Consider the following 19255-nt stretch of genomic DNA (forward strand, 5'->3'; position numbering starts at 1 on the left):
AGCATCAGGAAAAAAGGTCCAATACACAAAATTTCATGGCCAGAAGAAAAGATCATACCACAAAGTACTCTCAGTGGTTCAGGTAAGATATTCAATGTCATAAGGCAATCACCTTAAGGTTGACCTGAAAAAGAAGATGGGAAGACAGGAGAGGGACAGACAGCAAGGAAACTTCAGCCTGGCACCAAAGGAAATGGAAACGTCATCACAGGAACAGGATCAAGCCGTGTGAGCCTCTGGGCAGCCAAGATCTTCCTAGTTTCTAAAAAGGTTTGGCTCCTCAAAGGAGATTTTCCAACAGCCCAAGTCTTATTTTAAGATGGCACGTATGCCCTATTCAGAGCATTACCTTACCCCATCGGGTGATGTGATGAGTATAAGAGGTTTGGTTCATTGTCTCATTCAGCTGAGCCAAACAGGTAATCTCAAGGTAGTATCAGCCCAAGTTTCATACATAGGGGCTGTAAGAGTCATTGAAAAGGAGTTCATGATTTAAAACAACCTTTTATCACTACATGAATGTGATCGCTCGCCAGCATCTTTGTGACCAGCCACTGACTACTTCTGCAGTCATCAGAGTAGTGGATTAATGACTTCCCAGAATAATTCTGAGATGACATACGAACCCACATCATGGAGAGCTCATTCCCAGCCAGAGATCCTCTTCTACTCTTGATAAAGCAAAAGCCCTTGTTGATCTTCTGCTGTGATGGCTGGACACATCTGGGGAAAGGAGCCCAGAGGAGGTAATGGTGACTAACCTACCAGCTTGAGCAACTGCAGGATACTCGAGGTGAAGGCCAATCCCAGTTTCCAAAGGAAAGAAGAATTCAAGCTTAAGGTCCCAGGGACACAGTCAGGTCAACTAGCTTCTCAGGACACAGCCAGTAGGGATGTAATCTCTGATGGGTTGAGCCTTCAAGAGCAGTATTTTACACGCAGGAGACTGACAAGCCCAGTGCTCCATAAACCTCCTTGTGGGGTTTAATCCACTCAAGTTCTCAGCTGCACCAGACCCGCTCCAGGACCAGTCACTGGTAGACCTATTTGCTAAAAGGATACAAACACTGGCCATCTTTTTCTCGCCATGTCACCAACGTGACCCAGAGAGTACAACAGTAAAAGGAGAAGAGCGGGAAGTTAGGAAACCCCACCAAGGGGAGGATGGAGGGTGACACCCATACTATGTTATCAAAATATACAATACATATAGTGTGCCTGAGTCTATCTTACGGAATATATAAATGGCACTTCAGTTCACACAGAATAACACAGAATATGTATTTAGATGAATTTAATAAAATTGCCAGTATTTTCAAGCACTAATGTGCCTTCTGTCCAAAAATTCAAATTATTTCACTTTCAAATTAATTTCTATAGCTATGTGTGTTTTTTTAAACTGAAGGCAGAAATTTCTAGATTAGCTAGTTTCAAAGGAATTTAGATAGGACATTACAGCTGATAAACACATATGGAAAATGGTCTGTTATTTAATTTCCTTTCTGACAGCCTGTATAGCTCCACATGTAAGAATTGTTTAACAAATATGAGGTTCTAAATAAATATCTAGGGGCTATATTGACATTTGTTGTTGAGTCACTAAGTCATGTCTGACTCTTTTGTGACCCCATGGATGGAAGACCACTAGGCTCCTCTGTCCATGGGTTTTCCCAGGCAAGAATATTGGAGGGGGTTGCTCTTTCCTTCTCCAGGGGATCTTCCCAACCCAAGAATAGAATCCACATCTCTTGCATTGCAGGCAGATTCATTCCACTGTGCCACCAGGGTAGTCCATATTGAGATCTATTGTTCTTCAGTTGCTAAGTCATGTCCAACTCTGTGATCCCGTGGACTGTAGCCCACGAGGTTCCTCTGTCCATGGGATTTCCCTGACAAGGATACTGGAGTGGGTTGCTGTTTTCTTCTCCAGGGGATCTTTCTGACTCAGGAAGATTCAGGAATTCAACCCATATCTCCTGCTTGGCAGGCAGATTCTTGAACACTGAGCCCCCTGTAAAGTCCATTTGAATAAAAACAGCTATGATCTGGAAATCCATTTACTGATTTAAGAGGCTATTTGAGATGTGTAATGAATGTAAATTTCACTTTTGTTGTTATTGTTTAGTCCTTAAGTCCTGTCCAACTTTTTGCTACCCCAAGTTCTGCAGTACTCCAGGCTTCCCTGTTCTTCACTGTCTCCCAGAGTTTGCTCAAATTCCTATCCATTTGAGTCAGTTAGTCAGTCAGTTAGATGGATGCTATCTAACCATCTCATTCTCTGCCACCCTCTTCTCCTGTTACCTTCAACCTTTCCCAGCATCAGAATCTTTCCCAATGAGCTGGCACTTTGCAACAGGCTGCCAAAATACTGGAACTTCAAATTCAGCATAAGTCCTTCCAATGAATATTCAGGGTTGATATCCACTGGAATTGACTGGTTTAATCCTGTAGTCCAAGGGACTCTCAAGAGTATTCTCCAGCACCACAGTTCAAAAGCATCAATTCTTCAGCACTCAGCCATCTTTATGGCCAACTCTCACATCCATCCATACATAACTACTGTAAAAACCATAGCTTTGACTGACAGACCTTTGTCAATAAAGTGATGTCTCTGCTTTTAAATATGCTGTCTAGGTTGGTCATAGCTTTTCTTCCAAGGAGCAAGCATCTTTTAATTTCATAGCTTCAGTCACCGTTTGCAGTGATTTTGGAGCCCAAGAAAATAAAATCTGTCACAGTTTCCACCTTTTGCCCATCTAGCTGCCATGAAGTGATGGGAACAGATGCCATGATCTTAGTTTTCTGAATGTTGAGTTTCAAGTCAGCTTTTTCACTCTCCTCTTTCACTCTCATCAAGAGGCTCTTTAGTTCCTCTTCACTTTCTGCCATCAGACTGACATCATCTGCATATCTGAGGTTGTTGGTATTTCTCCTGGCAATCTTGATTCCAGCTTGGCTTCATCCAGCCTGGCATTTCACATGATGTACTCTGCATGCATGCATACTGAGTCACTTCAGTTGTGTCCAACTCTTTGTGACCCCATGGACTACAGCCTGCCAGGCTTCTCTGTCCATGGGGTTCCCCAGGCAATAAAACTGGAGTGGGTTGCCATTTCCTACTCAGGTGATCTTCCTGACCCAGGGATCAAACCCACGTCTCTTACGTCTTTTGTACTGGCAGACAGGTTCTTTACCACCAGCACCGCCTGGGAAGCCTCTGCGTATAAGTTAAACAAAAAGGGTGACAATACACAGCTTTGTCTTACTCCTTCCCCAATTTTGAACCAGTCAGTTGTTCCATGTAAGGTTCTAACTGTTGACTCCTGACACATATGCAGGTTTTTCAGAGGACAGGTAAGGTAGTCTGGCATTCCCATCTCTATAAGAGCTTTCCACAGTTTGTTGTGGTCCATACTGTCAAAGGCTTTCATGTAGTCAATGAAACAGATGCTTCTCTGGAGTTCCCTTGCTTTCTCTATGATCCAACAAATGTTGGCAATTTGACCTCTGGTTCCTCTGCCTTTTCTAAACCCAGCTTGTATATCTGAAAGTTCTTGTTTCAAGTACTGTTGAAGCCTAGCTTGAAGGTTTTGAGCATAACCTGACTAGCATGTGAAATGAGTACAATTGTATGGTAGCTTGAACATTCTTTAGCATTACCCTTCTTTGGGATTGGAATGAAAACTGACCTTTTCCAGTTCTGTGGCCACTGCTGAGTTTTCTAAATTTGCTGATGTATTGAGTGCAGCACTTTAACAGCATCATCTTTTAGGATTTTAAATAGCTCAGCTGGAGTAATTTCACCAGAGTTTTTCTAGGTAATTGTAAAAAGTTTACTATTAAAAAGATCCCATAGCTTATTATTACATTATTATTTAAATTCTACATTAAAATTTACAGTCAGAGTATTAACTGTTACATAGTTTTAATCTCTTGGTTTTTCTTATCTTGTCTGTTTTATGGTGTGAAATCCAACACTTTCAAATGGAGTTTAGAAATTAATTACAGTTCTTTCATTCATATTGTATCATCTTGTCTGTTATGGTTCAAATGTTTATGTTCCTTCAAATTCATATTTGAACCCAAAGGTGGTATCGGAACGTGAAGGCTTAGTTCATGAGGGTGGGGCCCATGATGGGATTGGTGTTCTTATAAAGGAGACCCCACAGCACTTCCATCAGGTGAAGGTACAGTGAGAAAGCTCCTGGCATGATTGAAGACGCAGGCCTTCCCTGGACACTAGCTGCCGGCACCTTGATCTTGAACTCCCAACCTCCAGAGAGTGAGAAATAAGTGTCTGCTGTGGGCGTCTGTTAAAGCGATCTGAGTGGACTCGGAGTCTGTCCTAACAGAGTGAAACCTCTTTCTTCTTAGACACACTAAATGTACTCTAATCCCGGTGAGAAAATAAACAACACAAAAATAAAAATGGAGAGAACCCAAGCAGCTAGAAACCAAGAAGGCCTAGCCTAGTTTTCATTGATATCTGCTTCCTATGCTTCGCCCCCACTGCACACACGCACACACACACATACACACACTCTCATGCACACACTCACATATTTCTATCCACATTTTTGGGGAGGGAGGGCAGGTAAATGAAGGACATGACTGCCCATTTTATGCTTACATGGCCTCTGGATAATCTTTTGAACAACCAATTTTTTAACTTGTCAGAATTTCAAAACTTTTCAACCACATCTCTCACTTTCAGGCAAAAGTACAAAATGCTGAAAATATCCCAAGGAAACATTATCTAGATTCTTTTTAGAGTAACACCATGGCTTAGTTGATATGTGCCACTTTTTTCTCTTACAGTTAAGTCTGATTTTTGCTAAAATTCCAACTCTCATTCTATATACTGGTGTTTTGAGGAAGTCATGTTTTCCAATTAAGGCAGTGTTAAATAATTCCCTTTACTCTTCCCAAAGCACTAAAATTCACAGTGGTATGGATTTAAATATACATTATTATGATTACTCTTTAGCCCTGTTGGAGTCTTAGTCAAAGATTCACAACAGGGACCTCCCTGGTGGTGCAGCGGTTAAGAATCTGCCTGCCAATGCATGGGACCCAGGTTCAACCCCTGGCCTGGGAACTAAGATCCCACATGCTGCTGGGCAGCTAGGCCCATGCACCACAACCACTCAGCGCATGCTCTAGGGCCCACAAGCTGCGACTACTAAGCCCGTGGGCCACAACACAGACCTAGCGCAGCCATAAACAGATTAAATTTTAACGGAAGATTCACAACATTCTGGATAAACCTTTGCTCCAAGATAACCACCTGTGCCCCATTCCTGAGTGTGATGCAGACACACTCACTCTAAAACAAAACAAAAACCAGTGCTAAGTCAACACGAGAGACACGGATTGCTAAGTTCACCATGCGGTGGAAGTCAAAGTTACTAACAACCAGCAGTGGGGGAGAATCACGGGAAGGCTTGGCGGCTTCCAGGATAACCGGGAAGCCCAGGGACTCCTCAGAGTTCCAGACAACAAACAGTCTGGTTTCCGAATTCACGTGACTTCATTATGAGACCTGGCGAGAGGTTATTCTCACCAGGAAGCCTCATATTTACTCATCCCCATAAATATTGGTGGCACCACCTCATAAAGCTCTGTGGAGACCATATTTTATGTCAGCACACGTAGACCTTTTTTTCAACTCTGCAAATGGCTTTAGGAAACTTTACTGAAAGCCTCTAAAGTATGAAGGTGATATTAATTATAGGTCTTTCTGGTTATGCTATGGGAAATCCATCCTGAGGGAATCTGTTCTTACAGCCCAATTATATCAACTCAATCCAAGCAGGCTGTTTTTCACTTGCTTGAAAAACAGCCTTGCTTTATAGTAATAGTAATGCTCCAAATCTTAGATTTATAAGATTCTTCTTCTTCAGAGTTCAGAATGTTTCATGGATGTCTCTTAATTAATCGGAGGACATGGCCTCACTTACTATAATCAACTCCAGTGAAACTCAAGGCCAGCGTGCCATGCACCCATGAACCCAGCCCGCGGGGCAGACAGACCTGAGCCCGTACAGCACCGTCCCGTCGGGGTGGAGGCGGATCATGCGATTCTTCACCGTCACTCCATGCACAAATGACTTTTTGTCATTTAAGAAATATGTGTCAGGCACCCAGAGCTGGTCAGCCACTCGATTGTCCAGCGTGAGGTTGAGAGGGATCCCAGAATAGGCGAGCCTTTTATCTCTCCAGTATTGTTGAAAATACATGGTCAAGGTGTAATCCTGGATGAGAAAAAGAAAAGAAAAAAGGAGTTTGTGCTCAGCCACAGGCAAGTTTCCTCCATAACGAGCCCAACTCAGGTTGGAATCCACGAGAAATGGGTTATTTTCGGACAGGGTTAGGAAGCAGTGGTTGCTTTCTTGTAAATGCAAATACTAGTTTTAACAGGTATACATCATGTCTATAAGTACTCTGTTTTATTTAGGTAAGAAGCAGACTAGACAAATTGGCATTTAAGAGACACCCTAGAAATAAAAGCCAAAAAAAAAAAAAAGTCATCATAAAATTAGAGAGCTGGCAGGGAACCTGGGCATTAGTCTAGGTCCTGCTCCTCCCACCAAGCATACCTATGCCTGGGCAGCCAACAAGAGGCCAGTCCTGGCTACAAACTCTCAGCAGTTTAGACTCTTCCTCTCCTTCCTTCCACCCTCCACACAGCTGTAAATGGAACCCTCTAGAAAAAGCCACCAGTTGGGGACAGGATGACCTGCGTGAGATCTCTGCGTCACGTGTCACATTTCCCTCTCCTTCTAGATTGCCAAGGCCATTGCCACACACTAATTGGGCCAAGTCATCACCTCTAGAGGAAGATACTTAGAGAAAACAGGACTAAAGCCGGATGTGGGAGGACGCACTAGACTAGGTGCCAGCCCCACAAAGTAAGCAGCAAAACAGGCAGACGACCCCATGTTTTTGTTTTGGAAAGTAGTTAGTGCAATAAGAAAGTGGGGGAAAAAGACAAATCAGAGGCCAAGCATGGAAATTCTATTTTAAAATTTCTATTCTTTTTGGCAATCATTGTTCAAGTCCAGAGTGATCAGGTCTAAAAATCTGGTCATGGTCATGGGACATCCTGAACCGCATCGTGGAAGGATCCAGTCTGAAAATCCCAAGGAGTCAATAAACTCTCCAGCCAGGGAAGAAGAAATCACTGTTGTTACAGGCAGGAGCACATCTGCTTTGCAGGCAGTGAGGGGCAGACGGCAAACCAGCTGAAGAATCTATCTCATACATGGGTCTCCTGACATTCCATCCAGTTCTTCTCACCACCTCACAGGGCAGTTCTCAGAGCTGCCCATGTCAATGACTGTCGCTGGTCACAAGAGTGCTGGAGCAGAGGAGCCTCCAGAATGACAAAGCACACCTGCGCTCCTCTCCAGGTGCCGTCACAGACGGGGAGGTGACAGAACCAATACATGCTTCGCAACTATGGACAAAAGAAAGTGTAAGCTAGAGGGCCCATAAAAAATCAGAGAGAGGGAAGCAAACATTGCAAAAAGCCTGAGGAGCCCTTTTTGTTATATTTTTTAATTCTATTTATACTTGCTCAGTCATGACCGACTCTTTGCAGCCCCATGGACTGTACCCCACCAGGCTCCTCTGTCCGTGGACTTCTCTAGGCAAGAATATTGGAGTGGGTTGCCATTTCCTTCTCCAGGGGATCTTCCCATCCCAGGGAGCAAACCCAAGACTCCTGCATTGAGGACAGATTCTTTACTGTCTGAGACACCAGGGAAGACCTTTATTGAAACTTTATTGCAACTAGAAAGAAAGTTAGCATTTGAATGGATGTGAAGAAACACAGGCATTTTTTCCTCCTCACTTTCATGGCAAAGGTCTGTGCCTGGTATTAATTGTGTGAAGCCCCCATACACACAGAAAGTCCTACCACCAATTAAAAATTCTCACAAAGCAGGTGTTATTGAAGCCCTGGTCAGCCAGACACAAGGTAGGGGAATGAAAAGTCACACAAGGACTGTTGATTTTACAGAACTGATGAGAAACCCCCAAGGAGTGCAGTTTTGCTGGAACATGGGGTGCAAGAGGGGGAAAGTATAGAGTGGTGGGCAAGACTGGACTGCAGCAGTGACCAGAAAGTGGAAAAACTTGAACACTGACTCCAAAGCCAAGGACCACTGAAGGTTTCTAAGCAGCAAGTGATATAACCACGTGTATCAACCATGTCTTTTAGGTTTTGATTTCTCATGCTTTAACATGTCTCCTCCTCTTGGTGTCTGTTGGTGACAAACTCTCTTTTCAATGAGAGTTGTCTCCTTATCTGTTGGCCTTGCCATACCCGAATAATAATAATAAAACCTATGCTTTAAATTCAAAGCTGTGGGTGAGGAAGATCAGTTTTGCAATGGTGAGTTCAGTGGGTAAAAAGGATGGTGAGCAAAACCCTCAGTGAGTGGGAGATCCTGTTGGAGGGTGATGAGGGTGGACAGAGAAAAGGGATGTTGGTTAGCAAGCCACATGTAGTAGGCTTGATGCAGACCCTCAGGATGTGAGCGGGCCTGTAAAGTTCACAATCATGTCCCAGCACTACCATAACATCAGTAAATGTAGGTGATGCATTTTAAGTGAAGCATGCATAGTTTTGGTGGCATAACAAGATTGAGGTAAATTAGCAGGAGCAGCTAAAGGATTTTCAATTTAAATATAACTCTCTGAATTGCATTCTTTTGAAACAGAAGAGTTTCATCTGTTTCTCTCCTGGTTTCTGAGCCCTCATCCTACGCCTGAGTCGTGAAGTCTAGCGCCGCTCTCCCAGCTCCGTTCCAGCTGGTGCTCACGGGGGCTGCCATGAGGGTGGAGGCGCCTCCATGCATCAGCTGGCCCTGGGAGCCCAGCTGTCACTCAGCCTGCAAGCTCAGAGCAGGGTCTAATTTTGAGTTCTGCTGCTCTCCACAGCATCAGCAGCACCTCTCAGCTCTGGCCTTGGGTGTTTGCTGACTGACTTGAGTGGACTGAGGCACAGGAGAGCTTAGGAAACACAGGGATAAAAAGTAGCAGCACTTAAATGCAAATCCGCTGCACGGGCTGTGCCTTGGAAAGCAAGGGCACGGTGACTTCAGCGGGACACTAGTCAGCATCTCACCTCATTCTCCTGCAGAGAAACAAGAGGCGGATAAAGGAGAGATGACTGCCCAGGTACAAGCCCCCTCTGCTCTCTTGGGCAGCTGTGGGGCCATGGCGCTGACTCCTGCGAGGGGTGTTAGGGAACAGTGTTCACACCGTCAGCAGCAGCTAACATGTTCTGATGACAACAAACAGGCCTTAAGCGAGATCATCTTAATTAAATACAAGGCAGGGATTGCTGTTGTTCTCATTACCATCCCCAATCAATGAAGAAAGAAAAATTTGGAGAGCTCATACACTTTGCCCCCCCACCCCCAGTTACGCAAGCAACTGGGGGAACTGGGATTTGAAGGTGAGGCCATCTCCTGCTAGGATGGCGCTCAGCCTCTCAGCTCTGCTGGGGTTCCGAGCAGCACAAAGAAACCAGCCCGGTGGGCGAGGTCTGCAAAGACGTCCCCAAGAGGGGAGGGTGCAGCATGTACAGTAGCTTTCTTCAAGTGAGTGAAAGTTGCTCAGTCATGTCAGAATCTTTGTGACCCCATGGACTTTACAGTCTGTGGAATTCTCCAGGCCAGAACACTGGAGTGGGAAGCGTTTCCTTCTCCAGGAATTTTTTTTCAAAGGGAAGTAATAAGAACTATGGTACCACTAAAGCCCCTCATCCTGCAGACACTTAGTACAGCTCTCTGTAGACAGACGCCTTGTGAAGGTCTGTTTCCTCCAAGGGGTCCCAGGCAAATTGTTGCTTTCCGGATTTGGAGTGATCTGTCCTAGATCAAAGAACACAGCCATGAGGAGATGCAATCTGTGTTGACTGGCAAGTCTGCCAGCAGTGGATTTGAGTCTGTTCTCAGAAAAAGAAGAGACTTTGAGACTGTACAACTCCAGGAATCCACAGAGATCTAGATGGCAGTGGGCTAGAGGTGGAAAGCGGGAATCATGAACTCCTCAGCGAACCTAAGGTAGAGGTAGGGAAGTAAGCTTTTGGTCTTTGACCTTAGCATTGGAGGTGGACTCAGGTACAGTCCACCCTGACAGCACTCAGCCTTCTCTTTAGGTCCAAGTCCAACCACTGAATGAGGCTGGCACCAGGAATTTGGGAGGCCCTGATTAAAAGCATTGGTTTCCTAGGAGATGGGATTTAGTGGAGAGAGGTCAGGCAGTGACAGGGGACAGGGAAGATGCAAGTGTATCTTCATCCAGATTTCTCCAGGCCACTGAGAACTGGGACTCTCTAGGGTATGATGCATAAATGTGCGTTTTTCAGTCTGAGTTGGTTCAAACTATGATAGCTCATCAGGATTCCCAGCTGGTGCTAGTGGTAAAGAATCTGCTTGCCACTGCAGGAGACACTAGAGACTCAGGTTCGATCCCTGGGTCAGGAAGATACCCTAGCATAGGGAATGGCAACTCACTCCAGTATTCTTGCCTGGAAAATTCCCAGGACAGAGGATCCTGGTAAGCTACAGTCCATGGGGCCACAAAGAGTTGGACACGACTGAGTGACTGGGCATACAAACACAACAGCTCATTAAAATCACTGGGTAAACAAATAGCAGTAAGATTCTCTCTGAACCACCTCCTAGATTAATGGATATAAAAACAAAAATAAACAATTAGGACCTAATAAAACATAAAAGCTTTTGCACAGCAAAAGATATAATAAACAAGATGAAAGGAAAACCCTCAGAATGGGAGAAAATAGTTGCAAACAAAGCAACTGAAAAAGGGTTAATCTTCAAAATATACAAGCAGCTCATATAGTTCAACATCAGAAAAACAAACAACTCAATCAAACAATGCGCAGAAGATCTAAACAGACATTTCTCCAAAGAAGACATAAAGATGGCCAATAAACATGAAAAGATGCTGAACATCACTTGTCATTAGAGAAATGAAAATGCAAAACTGTAATAAATTATCACTTCATACCAATCAGAATGGCCATCATCAAAATTCTACAAACCGTAAGTGCGGGAGAGGGTGTGGAGAATAGGGAACCCTCTGCACTGTTGGTGGGAATGTAAACTGATACAGTCATATGGAAAACAGTATGGAGATTCCTTAAAAAACTAGGAATAAATCTAAGATATGACCCAGTAGTCCCACTACTGAGCATACACCCTGAGGAAACCATAATTGAAAAAGATACACATACCCCAATATTCACTGCAGCATTATTTACAATACCCAGGACATGAAAGCAACCAAGACATCCATCAACAGATGAATGGATAAGGAAGTTTTGGTACATTTTTAGAATAAAATATACTTAGCCAGAAAAAGGAACGAATTTGAGTCAGTTGTAGGGAAGTAGATGAACCTAGAGCCTCTTATACAGAATGAAGTAAATCAGAAAGAGAAACACAAGTATCACATAATAACGCATATATATACAATCCAGAAAAATGGTACTGATGAACCTAGTAGAGAACAGACTTGTGGGCACAGCAGGGGAAGGTGAGGTTGGGATGATTCGAGAAAGTAGCATTGACATACATAGTATAAATATATATTGACATATATAGTATAGTATACATGTATAAAATAGGTTATTAGTGGGAAGTTGCTAAATAACACAAGTAGTCCAGTCTTGTGCTCTGTGATGACCAAGAGGGGTGGGGTGGTCGGAGGAGAGGGAGGTTCAGAAGGGAAGGGATTTATATATATGACTGATTCATATTATTGTATGGCAGAAACCAAAACAAAATTGTAAAGCAATTTTCCAAGTAAAATTTTTTAAAAATCATTAGGTAAGATAAATTGTCTAGAATATCTCTCTCCCTCCAACCCCTGCCCTTCTCTCCCTTTGTTATAAAAGTTCAGGGTGAACTTGGAATAAGCATGAAAAAATATTGAGGAATTGTATTCAAAACAAAGACTCCTTCTTACAGAGCATCTTACAAACAAAAGCATTCAATTAAAGGGCAATTCATGCCTCAGGGCTTCTCTTAGGGATCATAAAGTTCTTTGATAACTTAATGAAGTCAGGGTCCTCTCCAAAATTCTCTCTGTTTTTTACAAAGGTGTATTAAATCAAACAGCATGAAATACTGAAGTCCAAGGCTAGGCCTATCCCTGCAGACTTTATACCGCCTTCACAAAGTGAAAGTGAAAGTCACTCAATCATGTTCGACTCTTTGTGACCCCATGCCTATACAGTCCATGGAATTCTCCAGGCCAGAATATTGGAGTAGGTAGCTCTACCTACTCCAGGGGATCTTCCCAACCCAGGGATCGAACCCAGGTCTCCTGCACTGCAGGCGGATTCTTTACCAGTTGAGACACAAGGGAAGCCCAAGAATACTGGAGTGGGTAGCCTATCCCTTCTCCAGCGGATCCTCCCAACCCAGGATTCAAATCGGGGTCTCCTGCATTGCAGGTGGATTCTTTACAGCAAACACGACTCGGTAGGGCTCCAAAAATGAGTGAGTCATTTGTTTAGAATTTGTGTCCTATTTTCTCATTGAAAAAACATGACACAAGAGTTGCTAGGTTTTACCCCATATTACAAAATTCCATTTCATGCAAAAGTCAGAAGTCACAATTTCTGAGTAAGACACTAGCCCAGCCCATGATCCCATTGTTGGGAGTCAGTGTACTGAGGCAGCAGAGGATGGAGCCGGGAGGGGTGAAGGGGCAGGCATAGAGTCTGAGGAGGCTGGGAACAAGCATTTTTAAATATGAGACATTCAAGGACCAAGAATCTGTGCACAGGTGACTGTCCTTCTAAAATCCCCTGAGAATATACAAACAGCCGCAGGAACAACAAATAACAAGAAAATAAAGCCTTTGGGTGTATAACTCAAGCAGCTCAAATAAACTGTAATAAGAGATAAACAACAACATTTCTTCCTGCTTGTGGAAATTTCTTGGTATTTATCACATTAAGATGAAAAGAATACATATTTGAAAGTGGAAATACTGCTCATTATTCTGCAATTAGGTAATTGACTAGATTTGCTCAGCACAGGAAATGAAAAAATTTACTAACCCCGAGAAAGAAAGGCAATCTCCAAGTCAAATGTAAATATTTAACTGCAGCTGTGAAAGCCACAGGACACCTGCATTTGCATCTGGTTCAGCAAGTTTATGAGACCAAAACTCACAGGTAAGTTGTTCTTAGGTCAGGGAAGACAGGAAATTGTTTCAAGAAGCTTACATAAGCCCTCAGTGGTGGAGGCTTCCTTTGCAGGCATTTCTGAAACTAAAATTAGGCTGGGGAAATCTTGGCACTTTTTAAAACAAAATTTATTTAGAAAATCTTAATCCATTCTCTCAATGGTCAGAAAATGAGTATCCAATACTGCATCCATCTCCCCTCCCACAACAGATTTTGCTGGTACCTAGGTTTCCATTTGTTGAATCCATGCGGTTACAATCCAGCAAAACCCTGCAGCCCACCCCATTCACCCTCACCCCCACCAACATAATACAAAGGCCCCCTCCATGTCCCTTGCCTGTTGCTTGTGGAAAACCTGCTATTTCCCAGGCCTCCCTGAGTAACAGAAGAGCAGGCTCAAGCAGATCATGATCAGGACAATAGAGTCACAGGATCTTTCAGTGCCTGATGCACATTCCTTGGTCGCTGTACAGATACTATAACTGAAACCAGAGGGGAAAAGCTAACTGGATGTTAGCTGATGACCAGACTGTAGCCATGTAGCTGCTCCATCTTGAGCAATACTAAGTCTATGGCTAGCACAATTCCAAGAACTGGCCTTCAAAGAATGGTATTAACGTCAGCGCTCATAATAATCTATATCTTGGTGGTGGTTTAGTCGCTACGTCATGTCCGACTCTTGCGACCCTATGGACTGTAGGCCACCAGACTCCTCTGTCCGTGGGATCTTCCAGGCAAGAATACTGGAGAGAGTTGCTATTTCCTTCTCGAGGGCATCTTCCCAATTCAGGAATTGAACCCAGGTCTCCTGCATTGCTGGCAGATTCTTTACTGACTGAGCTATAAAGTGGAGCATCTATCTATATCTCTGTGGGCATCAAAAATAATTGTAGCCCATACATATAAGCAGGCAACTAAAACTGTCAGCAAAGAGATGCTACAGACACATTTCTCAACATCTTCTGCTCAGAATCCTCCACCCTATGTCAGCATGAAAAGGTTACAGAAGACAGACCTGTGCCCCAACCCCAGGGAAATGGAATGATGCTGACAAGTCTAAGCAGTTCTTTTGCCCATTTCCTGTTCATCCATTTCTGACTTCCTCAGGCCTTAATGAGAAAAATGAGATCACTTGGCACATTTAATCTAACTACTGAATGTATAAAACGCCTTGCCTAACCTGTTGATTACTTTCCTGAATTAAAAGGAGTAAGAATGAAGAACTATGTCGTCAAAGAATGATGGACTCTCTATTCCCAGCTTCCCTCTCAGCAAATCTGCAAGCAGACTGTGTGGGCAAAAGACAAGTTTCTGAAGGAAGATCAGGAGAAGTCAGCAGGTCTGCACACAACAGAAAAAATGATGAAGAATCTGACCTCCTACCATGAAGATTAACCGAGATTGCTTCCCTTCTTTCTCTTTAAATTGTCATGGCTGAGCAGAATCTTTGGAGTTGGTCTCAGAACATGAGTCCACTTTCTCCCCAGATTAGTGGCTTCTGTGATGGAAGCAACTTTCCTTTATACCAACACTTGCCTTTCAGTCACTGGCTTTCGAGCAGTGAACACTGAACCTGAGTTTGGTAACACGGTGATCTGTGAAAATAAAGCAGGACACTCCTGATCCCCTCTCCTCCTCCCTCCCTCTGCCTCGAGCTGCACTGAGTATCTGCCACAGGCCGAGAACTCTGCTAGGTACTAGGGACCCAGAAATGAGGAGGGCAACATTTGTACCTCATAGTAGCTCACATTCTGGTGGAGTAGTCATAAAACCAAATCAAGTATAATGCAAGTGACCAAGAGAAGGCACTTCAAACTCAAACATGCCCAAGTTTCAAGTCTGCCATTTCACTGTCTTCAGCACACTTACCCATCTGCACAGTCTGTCTGACACACACTCTGAAATGATTAGCATCACAGAGGACACACACGAGGAGCCGAGATGTGTACAACAATGCATGCGTTTAAGGGATACCTACTACACAATGAACATGTCTAAGGGACACCTACTACACAATGCACACGTCTAAGGGACACCTGCTACGACAACGCACACGTCTAAGGGACACCTACTACACAATGCACACGTCTAAGGGACACCTATTACACAATGCACACGTCTAAGGGACACCTGCTACATAATGCACACGTCTAAGGGACACCTGCTACGACAATGCACACGTCTAAGGGACACCTGCTACATAATGCACACGTCTAAGGGACACCTGCTACGACAATGCACACGTCTAAGGGACACCTACTACAACAATGCACACGTTTAAGGGACACCTACTACACAATGCACACGTCTAAGGGACACCTGCTACACAATGCACACGTCTAAGGGACACCTACTACACAATGCACACGTCTAAGGGACACCTGCTACACAATGCACACGTCTAAGGGACACCTACTACACAATGCACACGTCTAAGGGACACCTGCTACGACAATGCACACGTCTAAGGGACACCTGCTACGACAATGCACACGTCTAAGGGACACCTGCTACGACAATGCACACGTCTAAGGGACACCTACTACACAATGCACACGTCTAAGGGACACCTACTACACAATGCGCACGTCTAAGGGACACCTGCTACGACAATGCACACGTCTAAGGGACACCTGCTACGACAATGCACACGTCTAAGGGACACCTGCTACGACAATGCACACGTCTAAGGGACACCTGCTACGACAATGCACACGTCTAAGGGACACCTGCTACGACAATGCACACGTCTAAGGGACACCTGCTACGACAATGCACACGTCTAAGGGACACCTACTACGACAATGCACACGTCTAAGGGACACCTACTACACAATGCACACGTCTAAGGGACACCTGCTACGACAATGCACACGTCTAAGGGACACCTGCTACATAATGCACACGTCTAAGGGACACCTACTACACAATGCACACGTCTAAGGGACACCTACTACACAATGCACACGTCTAAGGGACACCTACTACACAATGCACACGTCTAAGGGACACCTACTACACAATGCACACGTCTAAGGGACACCTACTACACAATGCGCACGTCTAAGGGACACCTGCTACGACAATGCACACGTCTAAGGGACACCTGCTACGACAATGCACACGTCTAAGGGACACCTGCTACGACAATGCACACGTCTAAGGGACACCTGCTACGACAATGCACACGTCTAAGGGACACCTACTACACAATGCGCACGTCTAAGGGACACCTGCTACGACAATGCACACGTCTAAGGGACACCTGCTACGACAATGCACACGTCTAAGGGACACCTGCTACGACAACGCACACGTCTAAGGGACACCTGCTACGACAATGCACACGTCTAAGGGACACCTACTACACAATGCACACGTCTAAGGGACACCTGCTACACAATGCACACGTCTAAGGGACACCTACTACACAATGCACACGTCTAAGGGACACCTGCTACGACAATGCACACGTCTAAGGGACACCTGCTACGACAACGCACACGTCTAAGGGACACCTGCTACGACAATGCACACGTCTAAGGGACACCTACTACACAATGCACACGTCTAAGGGACACCTGCTACGACAATGCGCACGTCTAAGGGACACCTGCTACGACAATGCATACGTTTATGGAATACCTACCAAGTCTGAAGTTGGGAGGGAGCTGGTGTATAAATGCAGAGGAAGGTCGCTGAGACTTTCTGGTCTTTATATAGCTACTGCATCCACCAAAAGGCTCACAGTCTATAATTTTTATTCATCCACTTAAATGCCAAGTATATTTAGAAGATGAACCAGTGACCTCTGTATGAAATCTGGATGGGCTGCTGAAAATAGTTAACAAGTTCCCCAGTCCTCTATAGCCACATGAAAAACGGGCAGAGGATATAAATTATTTTGAAAATTGCTTTTCTTTTCATGTATGAAAAGTTATCAAAAAAAAAAAATCAAAAAAAAAAAAAAGTTATCAAAGCTATTTTTCCGGAGTACAGTAAGTCTGAAGTGCAAAATGATTATACTGATTTTCACTCAAAAGACAAAAAAAAAAAAATGTAGAATCAGAAGAAATCTAGAATTCAACCTAAACCAAAGAGAACCAGGAAAACATAAGACATGCCCTTGGCTAAACAAATTTTCAGCAAAGGCTACAAATAACTTCCAGCAAATGCAGAGGGTGATGGAGCAGGATGCCTCAGACCACCGAGCTGGCTTCTCTCCCTGTGTCTTACCTCTGAGCCTCAATAACTTCTTGTGGAGAAATGAAACTAAAAATGCTCGTTTTATAAAAGTGCTCTAGCAATTAACTGAGCTAACAAAGCTTAACACAGAGCTTGATTCGTAACAGGCATTTCAGGGCCAGTCATCCTCCCCAGAACTCCTCAACACCCAATGCAAAAGAATCCTCTTTATCAGATGGGCTCCCAGCTGGCTGCCCCATGCCAAGTGCACATCAAACTCCCCCATCCCCCCAAAAACCTACTGTGCTCTATTATCCCAAGATGCCAGCAAGAAAGACTCAGCCTAATGATTTGGTGCAGAATTCTCAGCACTACCAGAAGCAGACCTCATTCTTCGTTTCTAAAATCCCAAACTTCATCTTTTACTCAATATACAAATAAAATTGCAAGTTTGTTTCCTGAAATGTAACAGGTCACTAGATTTTCCATAAAACATTTTTTCTGCTGTGAAATATACTGAAATCACAAATTTAAACACAAATGTTAATAAAAATACCAAGCCAGCCATCCTACCTGGTAATCCACTATGGCTAATCTAACCTTCGGGTGCTCTAGGACTCACCTCCCACCTATTCCTCCCCATGATATAGTCAATTGACCCCTCTGTATACAAAGAACGTTTCACTAAGTGTCCTGTGCAGGGCCCCCTTTACCTATAAATTGATTCTCCCAAACTAAACACTGAGGAACCAGGAGCAATGCAAGAACCATCTCCTGTTCTTAACTCTAGCCTCCAGTTTTTATTCCTCCATCGGTCGTACCGGGCTCTGTTGCTCAGTTCAGTTGTGTCTGACTCTTTGTGTTCCCATGGACTGTAACCCACCAGGTTCCTCTGTCCATGTATTTTCCAGACAAGAATACTGGAGTGAGTTGTCATTTCCTTCTCAAGGGGATCTTCCTGACCCAGAGATCAATCCTGACCCTACATTGCAGGCAGATTCCTTACCATTGAGCCATCAGGGAAGCCTCCTCCATCAGAGTCTCTGGCCTCTTTCATTTTTCTGAGATGTCCACAGAGGTATCCAGCATCTTTGAATCTGTCCATCCAGATGCCCCATCAGCAAACCAAGAGTTCAATGTGTCTAAAATTAATTCATTATCTTTCTACTCCAAATCTCTTCCCCATTCTCTACTAGCATCTATCCACTATTTCAATCAAACCAAAACCAGAGGTTATACACAAACTTTTTCTTTCTTTCACATCTGAAATCCAGCATTAATTCTGTCACTGGGTTCTACTGACCCTATATCCTAAATACCTTCAACATTGAGAGCTGGATCATGAGTCAGCAGCAACTGTAGGAGGGTGGGGAGTGTTTTCACTAATGTCCCCATGACAGTGGATTAGAGTTGAGCTCCTGGACTCCCAAACTGCACCCCAGAAGAACGCTTACCTATGGTGTCTGGCGGAGGCTGAGCCAGAAATACCAGACTTCTGATGTATTACAGGTTAAACATAAACATACAGGTTAACAAACAAGGTTAACAACAGGTTAAACATACAAGATGACCAGATGTCTCACACTCCACATGGGAACAGATGCTCTAACTCAGCACAAACACTGTATGAATGAGCTTCTGGCATGTGCTTAAAAATTGAGGAGGAGTTGTTTCATATTGTCCTTTATTTTAAATTAGTATTCACCTGAATAACACTCATTAAAGACACCAAACTATTCAGAAAATTATATATACATATACAGTCTGCAACATATGTGTGCGTGTATATTCAGATACATAGCTTTATTTTCTAGCAACTATCTTTGATTAACA

The 19255-nt window shown here is 43.9% G+C and overlaps 1 protein-coding gene across 3 annotated transcripts in view; it reads right to left on the minus strand.

Annotated features, from left to right (window-relative positions):
* GABRB3 (gamma-aminobutyric acid type A receptor subunit beta3) overlaps positions 1-19255 on the minus strand; it is a 270888-nt gene that overhangs the window by 79085 nt on the left and 172548 nt on the right. For all 3 annotated transcript variants that reach the window (XM_065906527.1, XM_065906526.1, XM_065906528.1), the window contains one exon: positions 6034-6254. In XM_065906527.1, coding sequence (XP_065762599.1) covers positions 6034-6254 — 221 coding nt within the window. Of the gene's footprint in view, positions 1-6033; positions 6255-19255 lie in introns of those variants that run through there.

This window comes from Muntiacus reevesi, chromosome 15 (assembly GCF_963930625.1).
Source record: "Muntiacus reevesi chromosome 15, mMunRee1.1, whole genome shotgun sequence".
In the NCBI taxonomy this organism is placed as follows: domain Eukaryota; kingdom Metazoa; phylum Chordata; class Mammalia; order Artiodactyla; family Cervidae; genus Muntiacus; species Muntiacus reevesi.